The following is a 19,386-nucleotide window of genomic DNA, read 5'->3' on the forward strand; positions in this document are numbered from 1 at the left end:
TTAAGAGATCACAGCAGCCTAGTCACCGCTGCTAATGAGGAGAGAGGTCTGTGGTTTGCAAATTAGGACATGTGGCTTTCATACACCCTGGAGTCCCCACAATTGTGTGTGGGTTTTTTTTGGGGGGGAAAAAATGGGTCTGTGGAGTCAGGCAGAAGCCCTTTGGTTCAATCGTGAACTTGATTCTTTGATGCTAGGCTCAGCTAAGCCTCATTACTCTCACCTGTTAAATGGGCAGAACCAGGGAGCAAGACAGAAATATAACCCTTCCTAATCATATGCAGTTAAACATATGAAACTTTATTACACACACATACACACAAAGAGAGAGCTGCAGCAGTTATGGGGAAAGAGAAAAGGAAGAATCTCTCCCAGGCCTCCCCTGCTTCTCAGCAACTGGGGATGGTGGTGGTATGTGTGTGTGTGTGTGTGTGTGTGTGTGAAGGAGAGAGAGAGAGAGAGAGAGACCGAGGGCTGAGCGCTTTGAGCAGATGGGCTTTGGTGAGGCCTTTTCATCCTGGCAGCCCTCGGCTGGCTCAATAGCAGAGAAGGAGGAGGGGGAAGGGAGGCGGCAAGTCAGCCGAGCACGGCTCTTGAATGCTAAGCAGCTGGCCCATTGTGTCAGCTGGCCCATCTGTCTGTCCCTTTCCCCACTCGCCTATTGTCCTCTGCGGACACATCTGGACTCCGGGCTGCCCTCTCGCCCCTCCTCCGTGCGCCGCACAGTCTGCAGACATATCAGGCGAAACCAGAGTTCCCAGTCCCTTACTCCGGACACCAGGTCCCTTTGGCCAGTGTCTCTGCTGTCCGGTACCAAACAGAGAGTTTATCCTCCTCTCTGTCATTTGCTTCTTCTGGCCACCCTTTACTCCGTGTCCAAGGAAGTCTTTATTATGGGACAGACAGTAGCTTTTCCCTCTTTCGCCAGGGGTGTTCCAGCCACTGGCGTTGTATGTATTCTCTCTCCACCCCCCCCAAAAAAACCAATTGTTGCCTAGAAGGAAGGACCCCTGCCCCACCCCACAGCTGACCCATTTCACAGACCACATCATCCTTACCCTTTCACTAAGGAATCAACTCCCTCTCATGGGCAAAAGGTAATCCTGCCCTATTTAGAAATCAATCAGCTCCCACTCTCTACATACCAGCCAATTAAATATATATATACAGGCAGAATTCTAAGTATCTATTGCATGCATTTCAAGTATCCCCTCTTGTAGTATTTCAGCTGCCCTTTAAACTTCCCTGAAAGTATCAGATCTGTGACACCCACATTGCTGATGGGGAAAAAGGGATCCTGCCAGAATACCTTGAGGTTACCCGAGGCCATTTGGAGAGTTTTTTCTGTGGCTGAGTTAAGATTCTAGCTGAGGCTGTCACTGTTCATTGCTCACAGTTTGAACTTCAACATAGAGAGATTTAACTCTCACCCTGGGGAATAATGATGAAATGAAGGGCAAGCCTTTTATTAACCTGGATGGCAAATGGAAGTGGGGTTGGGCGAGAGCTGTCCATTTTGATTGTTTGCCATCTCTTAAGTTAATGGCCCTAATGAATGACTTCTTAAATATCCCTTTTTAATAAAACGTGGAGACAAATCTGGATTGTTTGCATTGATTTTAATTTAATTATTTATTTTTTTTAGTAATAAGAACAAATGGCATCGTGTCCACAATTTCAAAGCATCCACCATCTCTATTTCATTTAAACCCCTGCAATTAATTCAGATCGGTATGTCAAGCACCTAGTTGAATGCTTTGGTTTGGTCTTTGCTCCAGCCTGCCTGGATGCTGCCACCTTCCGGCTGTTCGGACTCAGTGATCCCTACTATGTAACAAAATGCTGCAGCACTTTCTTAAAAAAGGATGTGTAAAAGAAGGCATTTGTCTGCCCTGGATGAGGGAGGGAAGCATGAGAAACCTTGGACAAGGATGATGAGTAATAGGAGTCTCCAAAAGCATAGAAAATATACTATTGGACACTGGGGGGGGGGCAGCCATGGGGGGAAGCTCATATGTTCATGGCCCATCTCCTCAGCTTCCAGGAGAATCTGGTGGTTCACCCTGGGACACAGACTAAAGATCAGTAAGTCAGCAGGGTTATTCTTATGAGAGGCAACGCTGTGTAGGGGTTGTTATAATAAAAATCATCTGCCATCAAGACTATTCTGACTTATGGCAATCCTTTTCAGGGTCTTTCCAGGTACATAGAGTACTCAGAAGTGGTTTCCCATTCCCTTCCTCTAGGGGGAGCCCTGGGTCAGTGCAAGCTTGCCCAAGGCTACCCAGGCTGGCTCTTTTTATCAGGAGGCCCAGTGGGGAGAATCGAACTCCCAACCTCTGGCTCCGAAGCCAGAGACCTAAGCTATCCAGCCAAGCTGTAATTGTGATTAGGGTGGCGAAACCAGACTGGAACGGCTTGCAGTCAAATTCTAGTTCACAGAAAAGGACACTGGGTGTTTTTGTGGGATTGCTGTGAGAATAATGGGTGTGTATATGTCAACACTGACTGTGGTTCTTGTTTACTGATCTCCAGTTGACCCTTTACATTTCTAGGACAACGGCTACCGTCATCCCCTATCACGCTCGATAGAGCAGGTGGGAGTTGTTGCTTAAACCACTCGAATGGCCAAATGTGCCCCCTACCACATGTCCTAGCCTGTAGCTGTTCCATAATCTACATCATTAATTTTCATAGGTATATAAAAAAAATCTGGTTTATGGGCTTCTGTCCTAGAATGCAATGAAGAAACAAACCTCAGGGTAAAACTCGACAAGGAATAGTCACAGCTACGAACTGGCTCACTTTTCAGTTGTGTTTGCCAAACACAGTGCTAAGGAACAAAATAAGATTAAAAGTTTAAATGGGTTGCAATCTGGAATGCCCAGGTATGGGAGACAACCTGCTTTGAGACAGTGAGCTTCCTCACCCTAGAACTCTTGTTACAGTTGCTATTGTATCAACCTGCAAAAACAGGAAGCCGTTTTTTGAAGAAGTAACTGTTTTATCAGACAAAACAACAAACAAAAATATTAGGGCACCTTGAAGACTTACAGCCCTATTTTAATATGAGTGTTCGTAGACCGTCTGGAAAAGTTACTCTTTAAAGTGCCACAACTTTTTTGTCTTTTTAATATATATACAGTATATAGTTTTTGTTTGATATATGAAAATAGGAACTGATCTTGTTACATTTTACACACATACCGTTATCTGGAGTAATATCTTCTGTACACAATCAGAGACAATCCTCTTTTTGCTTTCTTCAGCTCTTTGTTTATTTATTTCTTTGTGTCCACAAATGCCTCCCATAGCCAAATAAGTAAGCTGTAAATTCGTTGTATCCAGAGAACCACATACCCTCTCTCCTTTGCTTCTGTTTAATTATTTGCAAAAGTGCATACTCCGACACCACTATATCATGATTGTGATTCCACAAACAACCTATGCTTCTTTAATTTATCTGAAATCCTTTGTTGTTGTTGTTTTTTTACCAAATAGCCTTGTATAACATTTCCTTCTACATCGTGTTTGAGCCTATTTTTATGTTTGACACCAAAAGCAAGCAAGCAATGGCCCAGATTTGGCATCAGGAACATTTGTATGGCTGGAAGCGTGCCTATTTTAGTGGAAAAGCGGGGTATGAATGGATGGTGTGTTTTATAAAGGTGAAGAAAGATGGAAAAGCAACCCCCCACAGATGGCTTGAGCTGCCCACACAAAACCAAACCACTTTGCCACACAGCTATTGCCCAGGAACTGCCAACTGGGACCAGTATGTAGGTTGCTGAAACTGAAGCTTGGGGGGGGGGGAAGGCAACCTCCTGCTATGGGTCTGCACATGCACACAGGCCAGGCTGCGTGCACGGAAGAGGAACTGTGCACACATGCTAAGAATGAGTGAGGAGTGCTAAGGAGGGACATTGCAAGAGCAACGTTCACGCGCATACAAGAGAGCTTGTGCATGAAAGTTTTTGGGGGAAAGATGTGTGCAAGAAAGGAAGAAAGACTGTGTGTGTTTGTGTGCCGCGTGTACGTAACACACACACAATGCCTTTCTCCCTTTCTTCCACACATCTTTTATCCCAGACTCTCATGCACAGCCTGTCCCAACACATTCACATGTGCATATAACTCTGTGCGCACACGCACACACATGAGACAGGATGTGCACCTATAAACAAGCGGGGCAGGTTGTGTGAGAGAGCCAGAAAGGGTGATTTTGTGTGTGGGAAGCCTGTGGCGGGAGGCTGGGCAAGAGAGAGAGCGAGCGAGCGAGAGAGACTGTATATGTACGTCTGAATATACAAGCATACACGTGCCCGAAAGCGCGTGCGCGCTCCCCACCCCGTAGGAGGCAGAAAGGCCTAGCGCGGGGGGAGCAGACCCCCCGGTTGCCGCGGCAACCGTCCGGGCCGCCCCTTGGCCTGCTGGGAGTGCGGCTAAGGAGGGCGCATGCGCAGGGGGAGGAGGAGGAAGCGGAGGCGGCTTTGCAGTGCAGCGAGGCGGCGGCGGAGCGGCTGCCCGCGAGTCTCCCCGGTGCCCGGCTGGCAGCGCTGCCCCGCGGGTGGGGGAGCTCCGGGGGGATCCCTCTGCTTGGAGAGAGGCCTTTGCAAAGGCAGGAAACCCTCCCCCCCTGCAAAGCGCCCCCCCCGTCCAGGCGTTGTGCCACCCCCCCATCCCTGCCGGTGCCAGCCACGATGCCAAGGGAGACCCCCCCTGGCCCCTCTCCCTCCGGACCAGCCCCTCGCCTCCGTGCACGGGGGTGATGCCGGCCAGCTGCGCGGGGCCGGGCGCAAGGCGTGGGCGCAGCCGCAGGTGCCCAGCGGGTGAGACGGGAGTGGGCAGCCGGCGGAACGGCCCGAGACTTGGACAGCCACCCGCGGGATGTCTGGGGAGAGCGAGGAGATCACCCGCCTCCGCAAGCCCCGCTTCTCCTACGAGGAGAACCAGATCCTGATCCAAGAGGTGCGGGCCAACTATGCCAAGCTCTACGGCACCCAGAGCCGCCGGGTGACCGTGGCCGAGCGCCGGCGGGTCTGGGAAGGCATCGCGGCCAAGATCAATGGCATCACCAGCTGGAAGCGGACCGGCCAGGAGGTGCAGAAGCGCTGGAATGACTTCAAGCGGCGCACCAAGGAGAAGCTGGCCCGGGTGCCCCACTCCACCCAAGGGGCGGGCACGGCGGGCGAGGAGACCTTCCTGGCCGAGGAGGAGACCATCTTTGCCATCCTGGGGCCCGGCGTCGTGACGGGCACGGGCGGCGGTGGCGGCGGCGGGGCGGAACCCAGCAGCGCCTGTCGGAACACGCCGCCCCCGGGCTTCGGGGCCACCCACGGGGTCCGCTTGGCAGCGGAGCATGGCGCCGGTGAGGACCCAAAAGGGGTGATGGGGCACCCTCTGCTGGGGGGGGCAATGAGGTGGGGCCGTGGGGCCACTGGTGGCGGCTTCCACAAGGGCTCAGGGCTGGAGGAGAGGTGGTTCAGAGAACGGTGGCAGGGGGTGCACTCGGCGTATCCAGCGGGCAGGTTTTGGGGCACAGAGCCCTGCCTGGCATTGAGCGAGTCTGTGGGTCCAACTCTGGCCCTCTACGCCCAACTGTGACAGGCAAAAAAGGCTCCCTCCAGGGTAATAATAATAGTAATAACAATGGGAACATTAGGAACAGCATGTATACGTTGACGTTCAACAGATACTTAGGTTTTTGGTTAAAACCTGTACCTGTTATATAATATCGGTCCACGTGGATATAATTGACTTGTGTTTGGTATTATTTCTGAATAATAATAACTTTAGAGCTGCAGAGCTGGGAGGGAGCCCCAGGGATCATCAAGTCCAGCCCCTGACAAGGAGGCCCTAGTGAGGAATCGAACTCCCAGCCTCTGGCTTTGCAGCCAAAGACCGAAGCCCCTGAGCTATCCATATCGAGGTGCGGGGGGCAAGCAACCCTCTATGTGTTCTTGGCAAAGCAAGAGCGGGCACAGTGCTGGTCTGCAGTTATTACGTGCTATCAAATTGGAACCAACTTATAGGGACCGTAATAGGACAGGGTGAGATATTTAAGGAGTGGGGTTCCCAGTTCTACTCCCCCAGTGAATTTCTGTGGTTCATTGGGAATTTGAACCCAGGACTCCCAAGTCCTGGTCTGACACTCTGTCCACCACACCACCCTGGTCTCAGATGAAGATTCCCCCAGCTGCTGTCGGACTACAATCCCCAGAATGCCTGGCCATTGATAATATTAGGGAAGAGGATTCTGAAAAGCCCAACAACAGCTGGGACCCCTGCTCTGGATGTGCTGGGACTACATATCCCAGTATTCCAGACTGTTGGCTGTGCTTGGCTAAGGCTGATGGATGAGGGAGTTGCAGTCTGGAGTCAGCTGGAAGGGTACGCCGTGCCCAACCCGGTTCTAGAGGGAAAAGGGAGAAGAGGATTCAGCCTTTGCTTAAGTGGACGCAGAGCATGTCCCAGGACAATGGGAAATAATAAATGTGCTTCTGAGCATCATCGGTGTGCCTTTTTATTCACCGTAGGGGACCTCTTTAGTGCTAAAAGGCTAGTTTAAAAAATCTCTGATGACATCTAGGGCCTTAATAATAATAATTAAGAGCCATCAAGAATATTTCAACTTAGCATCCCTTTCCAGGGCTTTTAAAGTACGGAGTATTCAGAAGAGGTTTGCCTGTCCTTTTTTTTCCTGGGGGTGCCCTGGGACCAGGCAACTTGCCCAAGGCTTCACAGGTTGGCTCTTCTCCCCCGAGGCCCAGGGGGGAATCAAACCCCCAAGCAGAGACGTAATTCACTGAGCTATCCAGCCAGCCAGCTCCCCGTATTTGAATTATTACTCCCCTATCGGCCGGGGGGGGGGGACATATGTTCTGAAATGTTAGAAGAAATAATGACAGGTTGGTGCGGTAACAGAGCGGTTCCTGAGACACAAGCCTTCACATGCAGTCGTTTGTATAGATGTGCGCCATGGGCTGCACAACCTTGGCAACATCACTTTGGTGAAATAATAAGAACAATCCTGCGCTGTCGAGTCAGTTCTGACTCACGGCAACCCTTTTCAGTGTTTTCTAGGTAGAGAATCTCCAGAAGTGGTTTCTCCTTCTCTTCTTCCTGGGGTGCCCTGGGACTGTGCAGCTTGCCCAAGGCCACCCAGGCTGGCTCTCCTGGGATGCACAAAGTGGGGAGTCAAACTCCCAACCTCTGGCTCTGCAGATGCCTAGCTCACTGAGTTAGCAAAGCTTTAAAGCATTCCTTTTTTAATTAAGGCAGTGGATTCATAACCTCTCATGTTCTGTTCAACTTAGGCAGACATCTGAATGAACTGGAGACTTATGCACAGCGCATCCACACACTGTGCGCTCAGTTTTCCGGTTACACTCTTTTCCCCCATTCCCTTACTCTCTCCTTTTCTTCCTTCCTAAGACCCACAAATAGACAATTATCTCAGAAACCATGACTTTAGTTTCCCCCTTGCTCGTTCTAAACAGGACTCATGTTTAGGGCATAGGCAAGGTACTCTGCACATGCTCTGGTAGGCAGGACAGGACATATTTGAAGGCTCCCCCGTGTTTAAAAGAAAATTTAGTTCCTTGTCTTGGGAACAAGCTAGCATTCCCAGGAAATGCTAGCCATTCCCAGGAAAAAGTTAAGGTTTTTTTTTTGCCTTAACTTTTTTCTGACAAGTTAAACTTCATGGGCACGGATGTTTTTAGACATGGGGAAGTAGCATTTAAAGGTGTGTTTACTGACCGAGCTTCTGAGCAATACAGCCCAGAAAGATCTGTTATCACGTGCTTTTCTTTTTTTCTTTTTGCCCAAACTGAATCAGCCCATCAAGGAGTAGATGTGATCTGAGGAATCGATACAGTCGGTGTTTGAAGCCAGATTAAAAGTGGTTGGAGCTGTGGGACAGCCACATGTGTTCAAACTCCTTGCCTGTGTTCAAAGGCTTCGCTCCCGCCTAGCTTCCTGTTAAGAAAAGGAAGCTGGCCTATAGGGCTAGCAAAGAGGAAGCTAGGATTTTCTCCAGGTGAGTGAAATTTAGACGTCTGTTGGTTTGAATCTGTCGGCTGGAACTCGAGAGAGCGGCGGTGTCGGAATTAAATCAATAATAGGATAAAAATAGAGAGTCAGAGAACATTGCAGAAGTTCTCTCACATCAAGACGTTATCGACCCTTGAGCTTCAGCTAAGAGCCTCCTCTCGTGCATCTGTGCTTAAGGTTCATGGAATTCTGCATGCAAGTGCGTTACGTCAAATAACTGGGCAAAGTAAGCTGTTTATGTTAGCCGCGTTGGGCCCCTGAGGGCCCAAAAGCAGTTGTTGCAATTAAAACATTGACAGCTCAGCCTCGTCTATCTGCCCTTTTTCCTGTACATCTGATGGAGGATCAGATTAGTATCGAGAGGGAAAAACCTTCCCTGGAGAAAAGGTTACTGAATGTCAAACCTCCTCCTTTTCCCTTACAGAGATACCGGCCGGGGGCCACCCGTCATCCTGCAGCCCAAAGACTTCAGCCCACCGGGTTTCCTGCTACCCTCTAGATGGGGGCTTGCTGAGACCCAAGGAACGTGACTCGCCGGCGCCCCCATCAGCCCAGCCCGCGTCGCTGCAGATTGTCCAGCTGGCTCCGTCGCCGGCCAGCTTGAGTTGCGGACCGCACGCTGAACCCTCCCCCATGGAGCCGCCGGGTGCCACCCCGTGCCCTTCGACGTCCCCGCTGCCACGGCGCCGGCGCACCTGCCTCGACCCAGCCGGCGAGCCTCCTCTGGATTTCTTGCAAGCCCAGAGAGAGACCGCCGAAGCCATCCGCGAGCTGAACTACACCCTACGGCAAGGCCTGGAGCGGCTGACCGACATTGTGGCAGCTCTGCTCCCCCTCCTTCCGGTTCAGACAAATAACGTGTCACCTCCGCAGGAGGGGATCCCTGCTCCGGCACCACCTCCTTCCTCGGAGACGCTGCTTCCCAGAGACGCCTTTACCACCAAGGTGGAACCCTCCCTGGAGCCGGAAGAGTACGAGGCCAGGTCTCCGGGAGATGAAGGACAGCCCGTAGTGGCTGAAACCGGGACGTCCCCAACCCGGGTCCCTCCTCCCCAAAAGGGGAGGAAGGGGATCCCCACCCGCAAACGCAGGGGGCGCTGGAAGAACGTGTGAGCATCCTTGCTCGGAAGGACCTGCTGTTGTTCCCCCCCCCCAGCACAGGGAGAGAGGGGAAGGAGGGATGCATGCCTCCTGGAGAGGGTGAGGCCTTAAGTGACTTTCCTGCACACACACACACACACACACACACCCTCGGAGTTCCCTGCTGCCACCCCGTGAACCATGCAAGTTTGTGCCCTTTACAAAGCACGGTCCTGCTTCCCCGCACATCCGTGCATCATGTTTGTTATGAGGGGTTGTCCTACTGGCCCGACGTGACACCCACCAAATCAAACGCAGCTCTCCCCTCAGCTGTCTGCAGAACAACCGTCTCCAAGAGCCTCCAGGTGCCAGGAAGGTGATGGAACCAAGCACCCCATCTGTATGACACAGTTACAGCAGATTGATGCCACTTTTAATGGTTAGGACTTTCTCCTCCTAGAGTTAGGTGAGGAGCCTAAGGTGTTCTGCGGAGAATTCTAAGTTCCTCACGAAATGGCAGCCTCAAGAGTCCATAGGATGGAGGCGTGGCCATTAAAACGGCTTCAGGCGGCTATAACTGTCATGTAGATACAAGGGAGTGTGCTGTTTCGATGTTGTTGTTGCTTTGACTCCAGCTTCCAGAATCCTCTGTCCTCTGAGCTCCACACTACAGACACCTAAGTTTTGCTCAGCTGGAAAAAGGCCTGCCTCTTTCCCTGAAAGCACTGAGGCAACTTCCTTTTTAAACAGGAAGCTAGGCCTTTCTCCAGGTGAGCGACCTTTAGGTGTCTGCCAGATGGAACGTCCAGAATGGAGAATTCTGGGAGTTGGAGTCCAAGTGACCACACCCACTGTAGACACTTCCAGGAAGCTTTTGTTGAGCCTGCCGTTGACCACCATAGACAGATTGTCGGCTCACAGATTTGTGCGGATCTGTGCTTCACTGACCACTGTAAACGGCTGGAAAAGTTCAGGGAGAAGCTTGTTAGGAATGATGCAGTGCTGAGGAACAAGGACCTGCGATTCCAACAGCACCCAAGCTCCATCCCAGTTGCCTTTGCCTCTGAAACACGCTTGATCTTGTGAAGCCTGGGGTGATTTGGCTGGTTTCCACCTCGCAGGGTCCCAACCTGGCACCTCTGTCTGCTCAGGAACAAGGTAGAGTGCAGCTTGCAACCCTGACAGAAGAGGCCTTGGGGGAGGAGCAGCTGCCTTAGATGACCGCAGTTTAACCAGTCGGAGGATGCCCTCTTCCTCTGCTAAATCCCATGCCAGTGGAAGCTCAATAAACTATTTTCATACCAGATTTCCCTTGCATTTATAGAATTTTATCTGTGGCTGTAATGCGGAGAGAAGCAGCTGTGCCGTATATAAGGCAAAGCGGATAGACAAGAATGGAAACTTCCCCCACTTATTAAGACACAGTTCACAATACACTTCACCACTGTTGCATTCCAGTGTAAAGTATTTTAATTCTATTTATAAGGGGAATATGGCACAGTTATTTCCATTATATGATGAGGAATGGAGCCCAGCTGTGTAGCGGTGTGTATGTGAAAGAGAGAAATATATATATATTTTGCCTAGGACCACAGGAGAGACTTATAGTCAGGTTTTTCTAGCCCAATAGTTTTGAGACTCCGGTTGTCCAGATGTTTTTGGACTTCCAAATTCCTGACCACTGGCCATGCTGGCTGAGGCTTTTGGAAATCGAAGTCCAAAACCTCCTGAGGACTAGAGATTTGGGATCACCGTGCTAGGGCACATTTAGCCGTCTAACCATCAGCCGGGGCAGCATATAAAAATAAACTGGTAAACTTAGGTCTGTGGGCTTGCAACATATATAAAGCATCAAGAAAAAGTGGCTGCGTGTTGGCTTAATAAAATTCCACTGTATTCAGTGATGGTTAAGACTGCAGTTTAAAAGTTGACAGTAGGAACGGAGGATTATTATTACTTATTTATATAGCACCATGAGAGTATAGGATGGTTTACAGTGTATAGGATGATACGTCCCTAGCTGTCGGGGGCTTACAGTCTATAAGGAAACAACACGGAAGAACAATAACAGTAATATGGTTTTTTGTGTGTGTTGCATGAGTTTCGGACGAATGACAGGCTAATTTGACCGAAAGCACGTTTCCAAACTAAAACTTGGAGGAGAGGGAAGCTGGCCTGACCTATATAAGCGCCGATGTTCAAAAGGTTGAGACCACCTACAGGTTTCAATAAAATAAATGTTTTTCTCATCACTTCCCATCAAAAATCCCATTTCAATTGAACCTATCAAGACAGCTCATGACATAAATATTCAAACCCTCTCCAAAATACAGTGAGAGCAACAAGGAGACGAGGCAGTGAATCGGAAAATTAGGTTTTCAGACCAAACTTTAAAAGGTCTAAAGCAGTAATAGGAGACAGTAATTGTATTCAAGACACAACAGTGAAAAGTGCAGGAAGGCTGACTTCTTCTGAGTCTTCATTCAATTTAAATCAAATTTAGTGTGAGGCAGGTCTCTTTAGCAAAGTATTCAAACAAAAAAACAAGTGCCACCATTAGGAAACCGATTTCTCCATGGAATCCATCTAATCTCTGATTAGGGAGAATCCATTGGAAAGTATCAGAGACCTTTACATCAAGGAATGTTAAGAGCAGCCCTTTTTAAAATGGGAATGTCAGGACACGTTAAAAGATGGGAATATCAGGTTCTAGGCTTATAAGTACCAACAGGACCTTCAGGCACAAGAATGTGCAGACTTTCAGGTTTGACAGAGTTCATTGCATAGGAAAATTTTGTAGTGCTCAGAAGTTTGCATGGTGCCACACCAACAGAAATGGCATGCTTTTATTTCTGTTTTTAATTTGGAATCATGTCACCAGCTGTCAGATAGATAGATAGATTAGTTGGTACACCAACAGGAAAAGTTGAAATAATTGATGCTAAGCTAAAGGTAAATGTAGAATAACGGGGGAGGAATTAATTTGCATGTGATCAGAGCAGCGAGCTTGCAAATCCATGTTTTCTGTGGTCTAGAGTGGTCTAATACGATCAGATAGGTGGAATAGAAATAAAATAAATAATAATAATAATAATAACAATAGGAAAATTCCCTTTTACTAGATCACGTTTTTCTCCAAGGACTGGGACTTAAGGTGGTGCCCAGCAAGGTGAAAACAGGTATCGTTAAAGACGAACAAAAGATTAAAGTGTTAAAACACAAATTACAGCACACAAGGACTATGGAGTAGAAAGGCAGTTTAGAAACACTTAAAAAAACAGGTCAGTTTGTTTTAAAACTCCATTTATAAGTTCAGGTTCTTGCAGGTTGAGAATATTCCCTTCAACATCTCTTATCAATGTCCTTTAACCGTTTGGTCTTGTTCAAGTGGCAAATAATTCACAAGACACTTGTTAGGTTTCCCGTACTATCCTATTACTATCAATTATTCTGTAAATTCCTCAAGTTTGTATCATGCAGTGCTCCTTGAACACACAGACCAAGTTAACTCTTTCTCTTTAGATCAAAAGCACCTCTAAAGAACAACCCCCCCCAAAAAACCCAAAACCCAGATTTGTTGAGCTTATATTTGGAGAGAGCCTGCTGGTGTTCTGCAGAGTTTACTAGGGATTTGGAGCCTGTATATTATTTCCAAGTGCAAATACTGATCTATTGATGCCCAGTTCAACCTTTCAGTCCTCTGTTCTTGCTGTTGCTTTGACATGCTCCCATCACTGGTGTCCCTAAGCTGCTGGACCCAAGTGGCTTTCAGTCTGAATCTGGGTAGAGAAATAATATATGCAATAATTTGCAAATAAAAATATCTTTTTCCAGGAGATCTGGACTTTGCAACTGTATTTTTCCTCCGTCTGTCAGTAACCCCCTTAATGACCCCTTCCAAAGCTGAACCAGAGGGGAAGCAGAGGGGACCGGAAATGCGCAACAGCATCCGGGCCCTAGCGGCGCCAGGCAACCTGGGAAATGTAGTTCTTGCATCTTACATCTAATTAACCCTTCAAGGTTTCATTAAAAGGGGATAGAAAGGCTTCTTTAGTCTCTCTCCCCAAAGAAGGCATCAGGAGGCCTGGACCTACAGATAATACCTGGGCCTACAGATAAGTTGGCTTTCTATAAAAGCAAAATAATTACTATTAGGTAATATTAAAACTATGAGAAGAATGAAAATCAAGTTTAAGATAAGGCCAGTTGCCTGCACAAGATCTAAACTGAAGCAAATACAAATGTTAAAAATCAAATTTTGGGGAAGTGCCATTCATTTTTAATTTAAAGGTAACATACTTGCCATTTCATGCGTTCAAAATATGCACATAATTTGGGATTTAAAAAATCCCCTAAAATTGGAAGCCGAGGATCTTGGCTTGACAAAGGGCCCACGTGCCTAACAGTTACAAACCATGTCCACTTTTATGTTCCATCGACTTCTTTGTGAAAAATAATTCTGTGAGGATCTAACCTTGGCAGTTACCACCTCCCTTCTGTACACCGAATCCAGCATCAGCAAAACCGTGCAAATGTGCCCAGATGGTTGCTTTAGCTGGCTTTACAGGCTGCTGTGTGTAGGTGTAAACATGGCTGGGGAATTCTGGATGAAGAACTCTGTGCAATCTGAAAGCTTGCTAAATTGACCAAAGTCACCAGTTGGGATCCAGGCCGAGATGAAATGGCATTAAGAAAAGTATTTAAAAATGATCCGATCGAAGGAAGTGAAGAAATTCATGTGAGTTGAAGGTGGTAGTGGTGGTTACTCCCAGCAAGTAAAAGCATAAGGCCTGCAGCAATAAATCAGGCAGAGAAAACCACTCAGCCTCTTAACAAGGAGCTGATTAACTGCAATAATTTAACTGAGGGTTTGGAAAGGACATCCTCCGTTCCCCTAAAATTGTTTGTTTAAACTTTGTATAAAACAACAACCATCTTTCAGTTGAGCACAAAAGAACTTTTCCTTTGCAACAAAGAAACAGCTTTGGGAATAAAAACTCTCTGTAGTCGGTGATAATGTGGATTCTAGTCCAGGAAAGCATGTTGCAAGTTATGATCTTGCTCCCCCTTTTTTTTACATCGCCAGTTTGTTTTTAATTGCTTTTCTCCAAAAACGCCCAGAAAGGGTCCCTGTACCCAGAATTTTTCCAGGCGCTGCCCTTGTGCTTCTCCGAGGGTTCGTTCTTGCTCCGACAAGAGACAGGAAGGCCTGGGGAGGAAAAAAAAATGGAAAATTAAGGGGGGGGACATGCACTTCCCACCCCCTGGAAAAATTGGGGGGGGGGGGAGAAGTGTGGAATATGTTCTTTTACAATGATAATACTGTATGTCTACAACATGGTATTCAAACTATATAACACAAGGACCTGAATGCAGGACTACAGAGACCTTGTGTATTTAAGTTCTCTCTAGAGATGTAAGATGTCCCAAAATTTCACTTTTTCCAAGGGGAAAACACGAAAAAATGGATTTTTGGGGGGGGGGAATCCTTTTTTTCCCCTTGGGTTCCCCCCCCCGGAGAAAAATGGACCTTGGCCGAAATTTTCCACCCCTAGCAAGGACCCCACCCCCTCCCTAAGATCTCCTTTGCCACCCCTCCTGGATGCCCCCTCGCCCTTGCCAGCGAGGGCTCCTGGCACTCCCTCCTCCTCCTCCTCCTCCCCTCCCGCTCTGCAAGCCAGGTTGCAAAAACTACACCTCCCAGCAGGCCTTGCAGCGGAGTTATGTAAGTTTCTCCCTGGAAGAAGGCAGGCGAGAGGGGGAAATTCCCCCCCTCCCGCCTCCTCCTCCTCCTCGTCGTCGTCTTCTATTTTTTTTATCCCTTCCCCTAGTCCCCTCTCCGTGGCTGGCGGGCGCGCCTTCCCCTCTTCCTCCTTCTCCTCCCCAGGTCAGGCGCCCCCCCCAAGCAAGCCGAGCCGTCGGGGCAGGGAAAGAGGGGAGACGGGGGGTCCCCCTTTCCTCCTCCCCCCTCTCTTTTTTTGCTTGCACCGCTTTGCACAGGTGTAAACAGGATCGGGCCCTCCTCCTCCTCCTCGGCGCGGCCCGATCGCCTCTCCCCTCGCGGAGCCCCGACGGCGGAGGATCCCCCCGGGGGTGGCGGCGGCGGCGGCGGCGGCGGGTGCAAAGGCTCGGAGGCGTCGTCGTCCTCGTCGTGGTGGTGGTGGTGGTGCAAGATGTCGGCGTCGGTGCAGACGTCCCGCAGACAATGGTGCTACTTGTGCGACCTGCCCAAGATGCCCTGGGCCATGATCTGGGACTTCAGCGAGGCCGTCTGCCGGGGCTGCGTCAACTTCGAAGGGGCCGACCGCATCGAGTTCCTCATCGAGACGGCCCGGCAGCTCAAGCGGAACCACGTCCTGCAAGAAGGGCGCCCTTCGCCGGGACCCCCCCCCGGGGGCCAAGCACGGCAAGGAAGGGCCCCCCGCCGCCGCCGCCGCCGCCTTGGAGCGCTACGAGCGCCCCGGAGGAGCAGGGGGGCCCGGGGGGGCGCAAGCCGCTGCTTCTGGAACGGGGCGCCTCCTCTCGAGTAGCAGCGCCCCCGGGGGCGACTATGTCCTCAGCCCCCGCTTGCCCAACGGCCTGGCACGCGGCGGCGGGGGCTCCGACGAAGGCGAGGGCAGCCGGCAGAGCCCCACCGCCCGCCGGGCCCTCATCGGCCCCGTGCCCCCCAGCCTGGTGCCCCAGAGCTTGATGGGGGCCCCCCAAGGGCTCCTGGCCGCCGTCTCAGGCTTGGGGGCCCGGGCCGCCTCGCTGACCCTGCCCTCGCCCATGTTGGGGGAGTTGGCCAAGCCGGGGGGCCGGGCCGCCTACGGCGACTACGAGAAAGAGAAACAGCGCAACAGCGATTGCTTGGCCGAGCTCAACGAGGCCATGCGCGGGCGGGCCGAGGAGTGGCACGGGAAGCCCAAGGCCGTCCGGGAGCGGCTGATGGCCCTCTACGGCTGCGCCCCCTTCAACGTCCGCTTCAAGAAGGACCACGCGCTGGTCGGGCGGATCTTCGCCTTCGACGCCGCCCCGCGGCCCAGCTACGAGTACGAACTCAAGCTCTTCACCGAGTACCCCTGCGGCTCCGGCAACGTCTACGCCGGCGTCCTCGGGGTGGCCAAGCAGATGTTCCAAGACTCCCTCAAGGAGCCCGGCAAGGTCATCTCGTCGGGTTACAAGTACCTCGAGTACGAGAAGTGCCACGGCTCCAACGAGTGGCGTCTCCTCGGGGAGCTCTTCACCGAGAATGTGCGCTTCTTCCGAGAGCCCCCGGCCCCCGAGGCCCTGCCGCAACAGTTCCTGGACAGCAACTGCGCCATGCCCCCCAACCTCCTGCTGAGGGCCGTGCCCCCGTCCCGGGCGGTCATGAGGAGACGCAAGGCCTCCCCGGAACCGGACGGCGAGCTGGCGGGCAAGCTGACCGGCGAAGAACAGCAGCAGAGGCAGCACTGGCTCTCCCAAGGGGCGAGCGGCCTGTACCCCTCGGGCCTGGCCCACCTGCCCGCCTCAGCCGGCCAGGGGCCTCTGCCCGAGGGCTCCTTACGAAACGACCCCTCGCCCATCACCGCCCTGAAGAACGTGGCCGACACCCTGGGGAACAAAGAGGTCAACCCGGTCCACTCCACCACCGCCCGGCAGAACAGCACCAGCCCGGCCTCTCCCGCCGCCTCGGGCCAACACCGGCTGGTGTCCCGCAACGGCGAGCCGGGCCAAGCGTCCACCACCACCTCCTCGTCCTCGTCTTCCTCCGGGCCCCACTCGTCCGGAGGCGTCGAGCCCAGCGGCGCGCAGAGCGCCCCCGACTCCTCAGGCGGGGCCAGCAGCGCCCCTCTGTGCTGCACCATCTGCCACGAGCGGCTGGAGGATACCCACTTCGTCCAGTGCCCGTCGGTGCCCGGGCACAAGTTCTGTTTCCCTTGTTCCCGGGATTTCATTAAAGCCCAAGGAGCCGCCGGAGAAGTGTATTGCCCCAGCGGAGAGAAATGCCCCCTGATCGGATCCAACGTGCCCTGGGCCTTCATGCAGGGCGAGATCGCCACCATCTTGGCCGGAGACGTGAAAGTAAAAAAGGAGCGTGACCCGTGAGGAAGCCAAGATCTAGAACATTGGGTCAGGGGTGTGTGTGGGGGGGAAACGGAGGCCTGCGCGGCCCTCCTCCCCACCCTCCTCCCCATCTCCCGTCCGCTGTGGCAGTGACTGGAATTAGTAACTTATTCCCCAGCTTGACACCCTTTCTTTAACCCACGGTGGACTGGGGGTATTGTACATAAATCTATTTTTTAAATAATATTTCCATAGCAAGCTTATATATGAAGCCACATCTACGTTAACCTAATGATAGGGAGGGAAGGGAGGGGAGGGATGTACAGGGAGGGGGGCAGGCAACCTTTGTGTAGCCTCTGAGGAGGGGCGATGCTTCACCATGGAGGGGCAGAAGTGGTATGGGAAGGGTTGTTGAGGATGTGTTGCTGGAGAGCAAAGCACCCCCGTCCACCCCTCCCGCTTGTAATATTATCCTCATCTAAGTTTTCCCGGATTTCCACTTATGTCCCCCATCCCTAAACTCCGACACCTTTGCTTTCCTAGATTTTTGCAGTTCTCCTTCTCTCCACTCCTCCCACATTTGCATCCATGACACCAACCTTATTCACTTCCGCTTGTCCTCCCACCCCATGAACATTGTATATATGGGATGGCCCTAAAAAAAAAAAAAACCCTTCCGCCAAGTTTTAGGTGAAACCCATACCGCTCTTGTCACGGGCCAAGTTGAGTTTCTGTTTTTATTCCAAGAGGGAAGGGAGACAGGCTGTGTGGAAATCTGCTTTTTTTGGGAAGGGGGCGAGCATGGGAAGGAGAGGGTTTGGAGCATTACGAGAGAATGTGGGTGCGCAGGAGAGGTGGAGATGCTTAAAAAGTGCCTCTTGTGTGTAGATTTTTACGTTGGAAGGGGAGAGTTTGTTTTCATACCAAAAGACTTAAGCATGCACACCAAAAAGAAGACGACAATGAAGAAAAATAATAATAATAAGAAAAAGTGGAGGGGGGAAGTACATGACGGACTCAAAAATTGGGATGCAGGACAGGTGCAGGATCAGATCTGCTGGGCCGTTCTGCATAAGCACTGATGACATGAAAGAGAGGCTGCCATTCATTTTGGTAGGATTTGAACACAGAATTTCAAGGATGTGAAAAACTTCTCTAAATTGGTGGGGTGGGGGGAGGAGGAGAATATTGGGGGGGAATATAAGAGGGACCCATCCGAGGTTTTATTTTCACACACCCCCGCCCCAGCCAAAAATAAAAGAATTCAAGAATTCAAAGTTTGTATATGGAATAAGAATCTCATTTAGCCAGCTCTAATTGGGGAAATTGTAATGGGTGGGGAAGGGGGAAGAATGATGATTGAACGAGGAGGGTGGCCGTGAATCAGTCAGGGGGGAAGGGTTGGGGGTCTAGCACTTATTGTGATGTGGTTCAGAGAGGCAGGGGGAGGGGGCCCGCCGCAGACACAAATACGTATAAAGTTTGATTCTAGACTTGTCTCATGGCTGGGCAGGTGTTTCTGCCAACTTTGTATGTTTTTATGTTGTGAAATTTGGGAGGGGGGAGGATTGGGGGTTGGATCCCCCCTTTTTAAGTCTGCAGAGGGAGGGAGAGGAAGAGAGAATGTTAAATTTGTTTTTTTGTATTTCTTTTACTTGTCTCTTGTCAATAAACTTGGTTATCTTTTTTTTTCCATTTAATTCCCCGTTTCTGCATGTGTGTACGTGTAGTGTTTGGCATGTAGCACTGATTTACATCGGCGCAGACTAGGTCGACTGGTTGCCCTCCATTTATAACCAGCTTGGGTCAGCGTATGCCCACCTCCTCAAAAGATACCGACTGGTCCAACCTCACTCACCAAGGGCTTATTGATGAGCGGGAGTGTCAGTTCTGCTCTCTACTGTAGCATAGCTGGCGTTCGAGGATGGCACAGAATGTTCACAAATACTCAAGCTGCTCAAGGCTAAATTCTTGGAGTCCAACTCCTATTAGGAGAGAGAGAGTGGTCAATTCAGGGACTGGAAATCTTACCAGAATTGTATTGAACAGTCTGCTATTAACCAAGGGAGGCCAAGAAGCCTGTGTTATCTGAAGACTCTGGAAAGGTAGACATCATGATTTCAAGATCCAGCCAGTATCCCCACTTCAGCCTGCTTTTTGTAACATCTCACTGCATGAAGAGATCTGGAGATCTTGGTGGCTTGAACTTTTCTCTTTGCTTTG

At 50.7% G+C, this 19,386-nt stretch overlaps 2 protein-coding genes across 2 annotated transcripts; both read left to right on the plus strand.

Annotated features, from left to right (window-relative positions):
* The first annotated feature begins 4,448 nt into the window (after nucleotides 1–4,448).
* On the plus strand, nucleotides 4,449–10,441 carry MYPOP (Myb related transcription factor, partner of profilin). The gene is made up of 2 exons (XM_072979695.2): nucleotides 4,449–5,368; nucleotides 8,480–10,441. The coding sequence occupies exons 1-2, from the start codon at nucleotides 4,888–4,890 to the stop codon at nucleotides 9,166–9,168; spliced, it is 1,170 nt and encodes a 389-aa protein (XP_072835796.2). The 5' UTR covers nucleotides 4,449–4,887; the 3' UTR covers nucleotides 9,169–10,441.
* A 1,795-nt stretch (nucleotides 10,442–12,236) lies between these two features.
* Nucleotides 12,237–18,863, plus strand: IRF2BP1 (interferon regulatory factor 2 binding protein 1). Its single transcript, XM_072979534.2, is given in 2 exon segments — nucleotides 12,237–15,518; nucleotides 15,520–18,863. Coding segments are annotated over 2 exon segments (1,896 nt in total). The 5' UTR covers nucleotides 12,237–15,308; the 3' UTR covers nucleotides 17,206–18,863.
* Nucleotides 18,864–19,386: the final 523 nt, after the last annotated feature.

Source organism: Pogona vitticeps, chromosome 9 (assembly GCF_051106095.1).
Source record: "Pogona vitticeps strain Pit_001003342236 chromosome 9, PviZW2.1, whole genome shotgun sequence".
NCBI classification, from domain to species: domain Eukaryota; kingdom Metazoa; phylum Chordata; class Lepidosauria; order Squamata; family Agamidae; genus Pogona; species Pogona vitticeps.

Bases quoted from the DNA above. Each gene is read 5' to 3' on its own strand.
- MYPOP (XM_072979695.2), top strand. From the start codon at position 4,888: ATGTCTGGGGAGAGCGAGGAGATCACCCGCCTCCGCAAGCCCCGCTTC. The intron at 5,369-8,479 runs GTGAGGACCCAA...TTTCCCTTACAG, and splicing joins GGCAGCGGAGCATGGCGCCG to AGATACCGGCCGGGGGCCAC.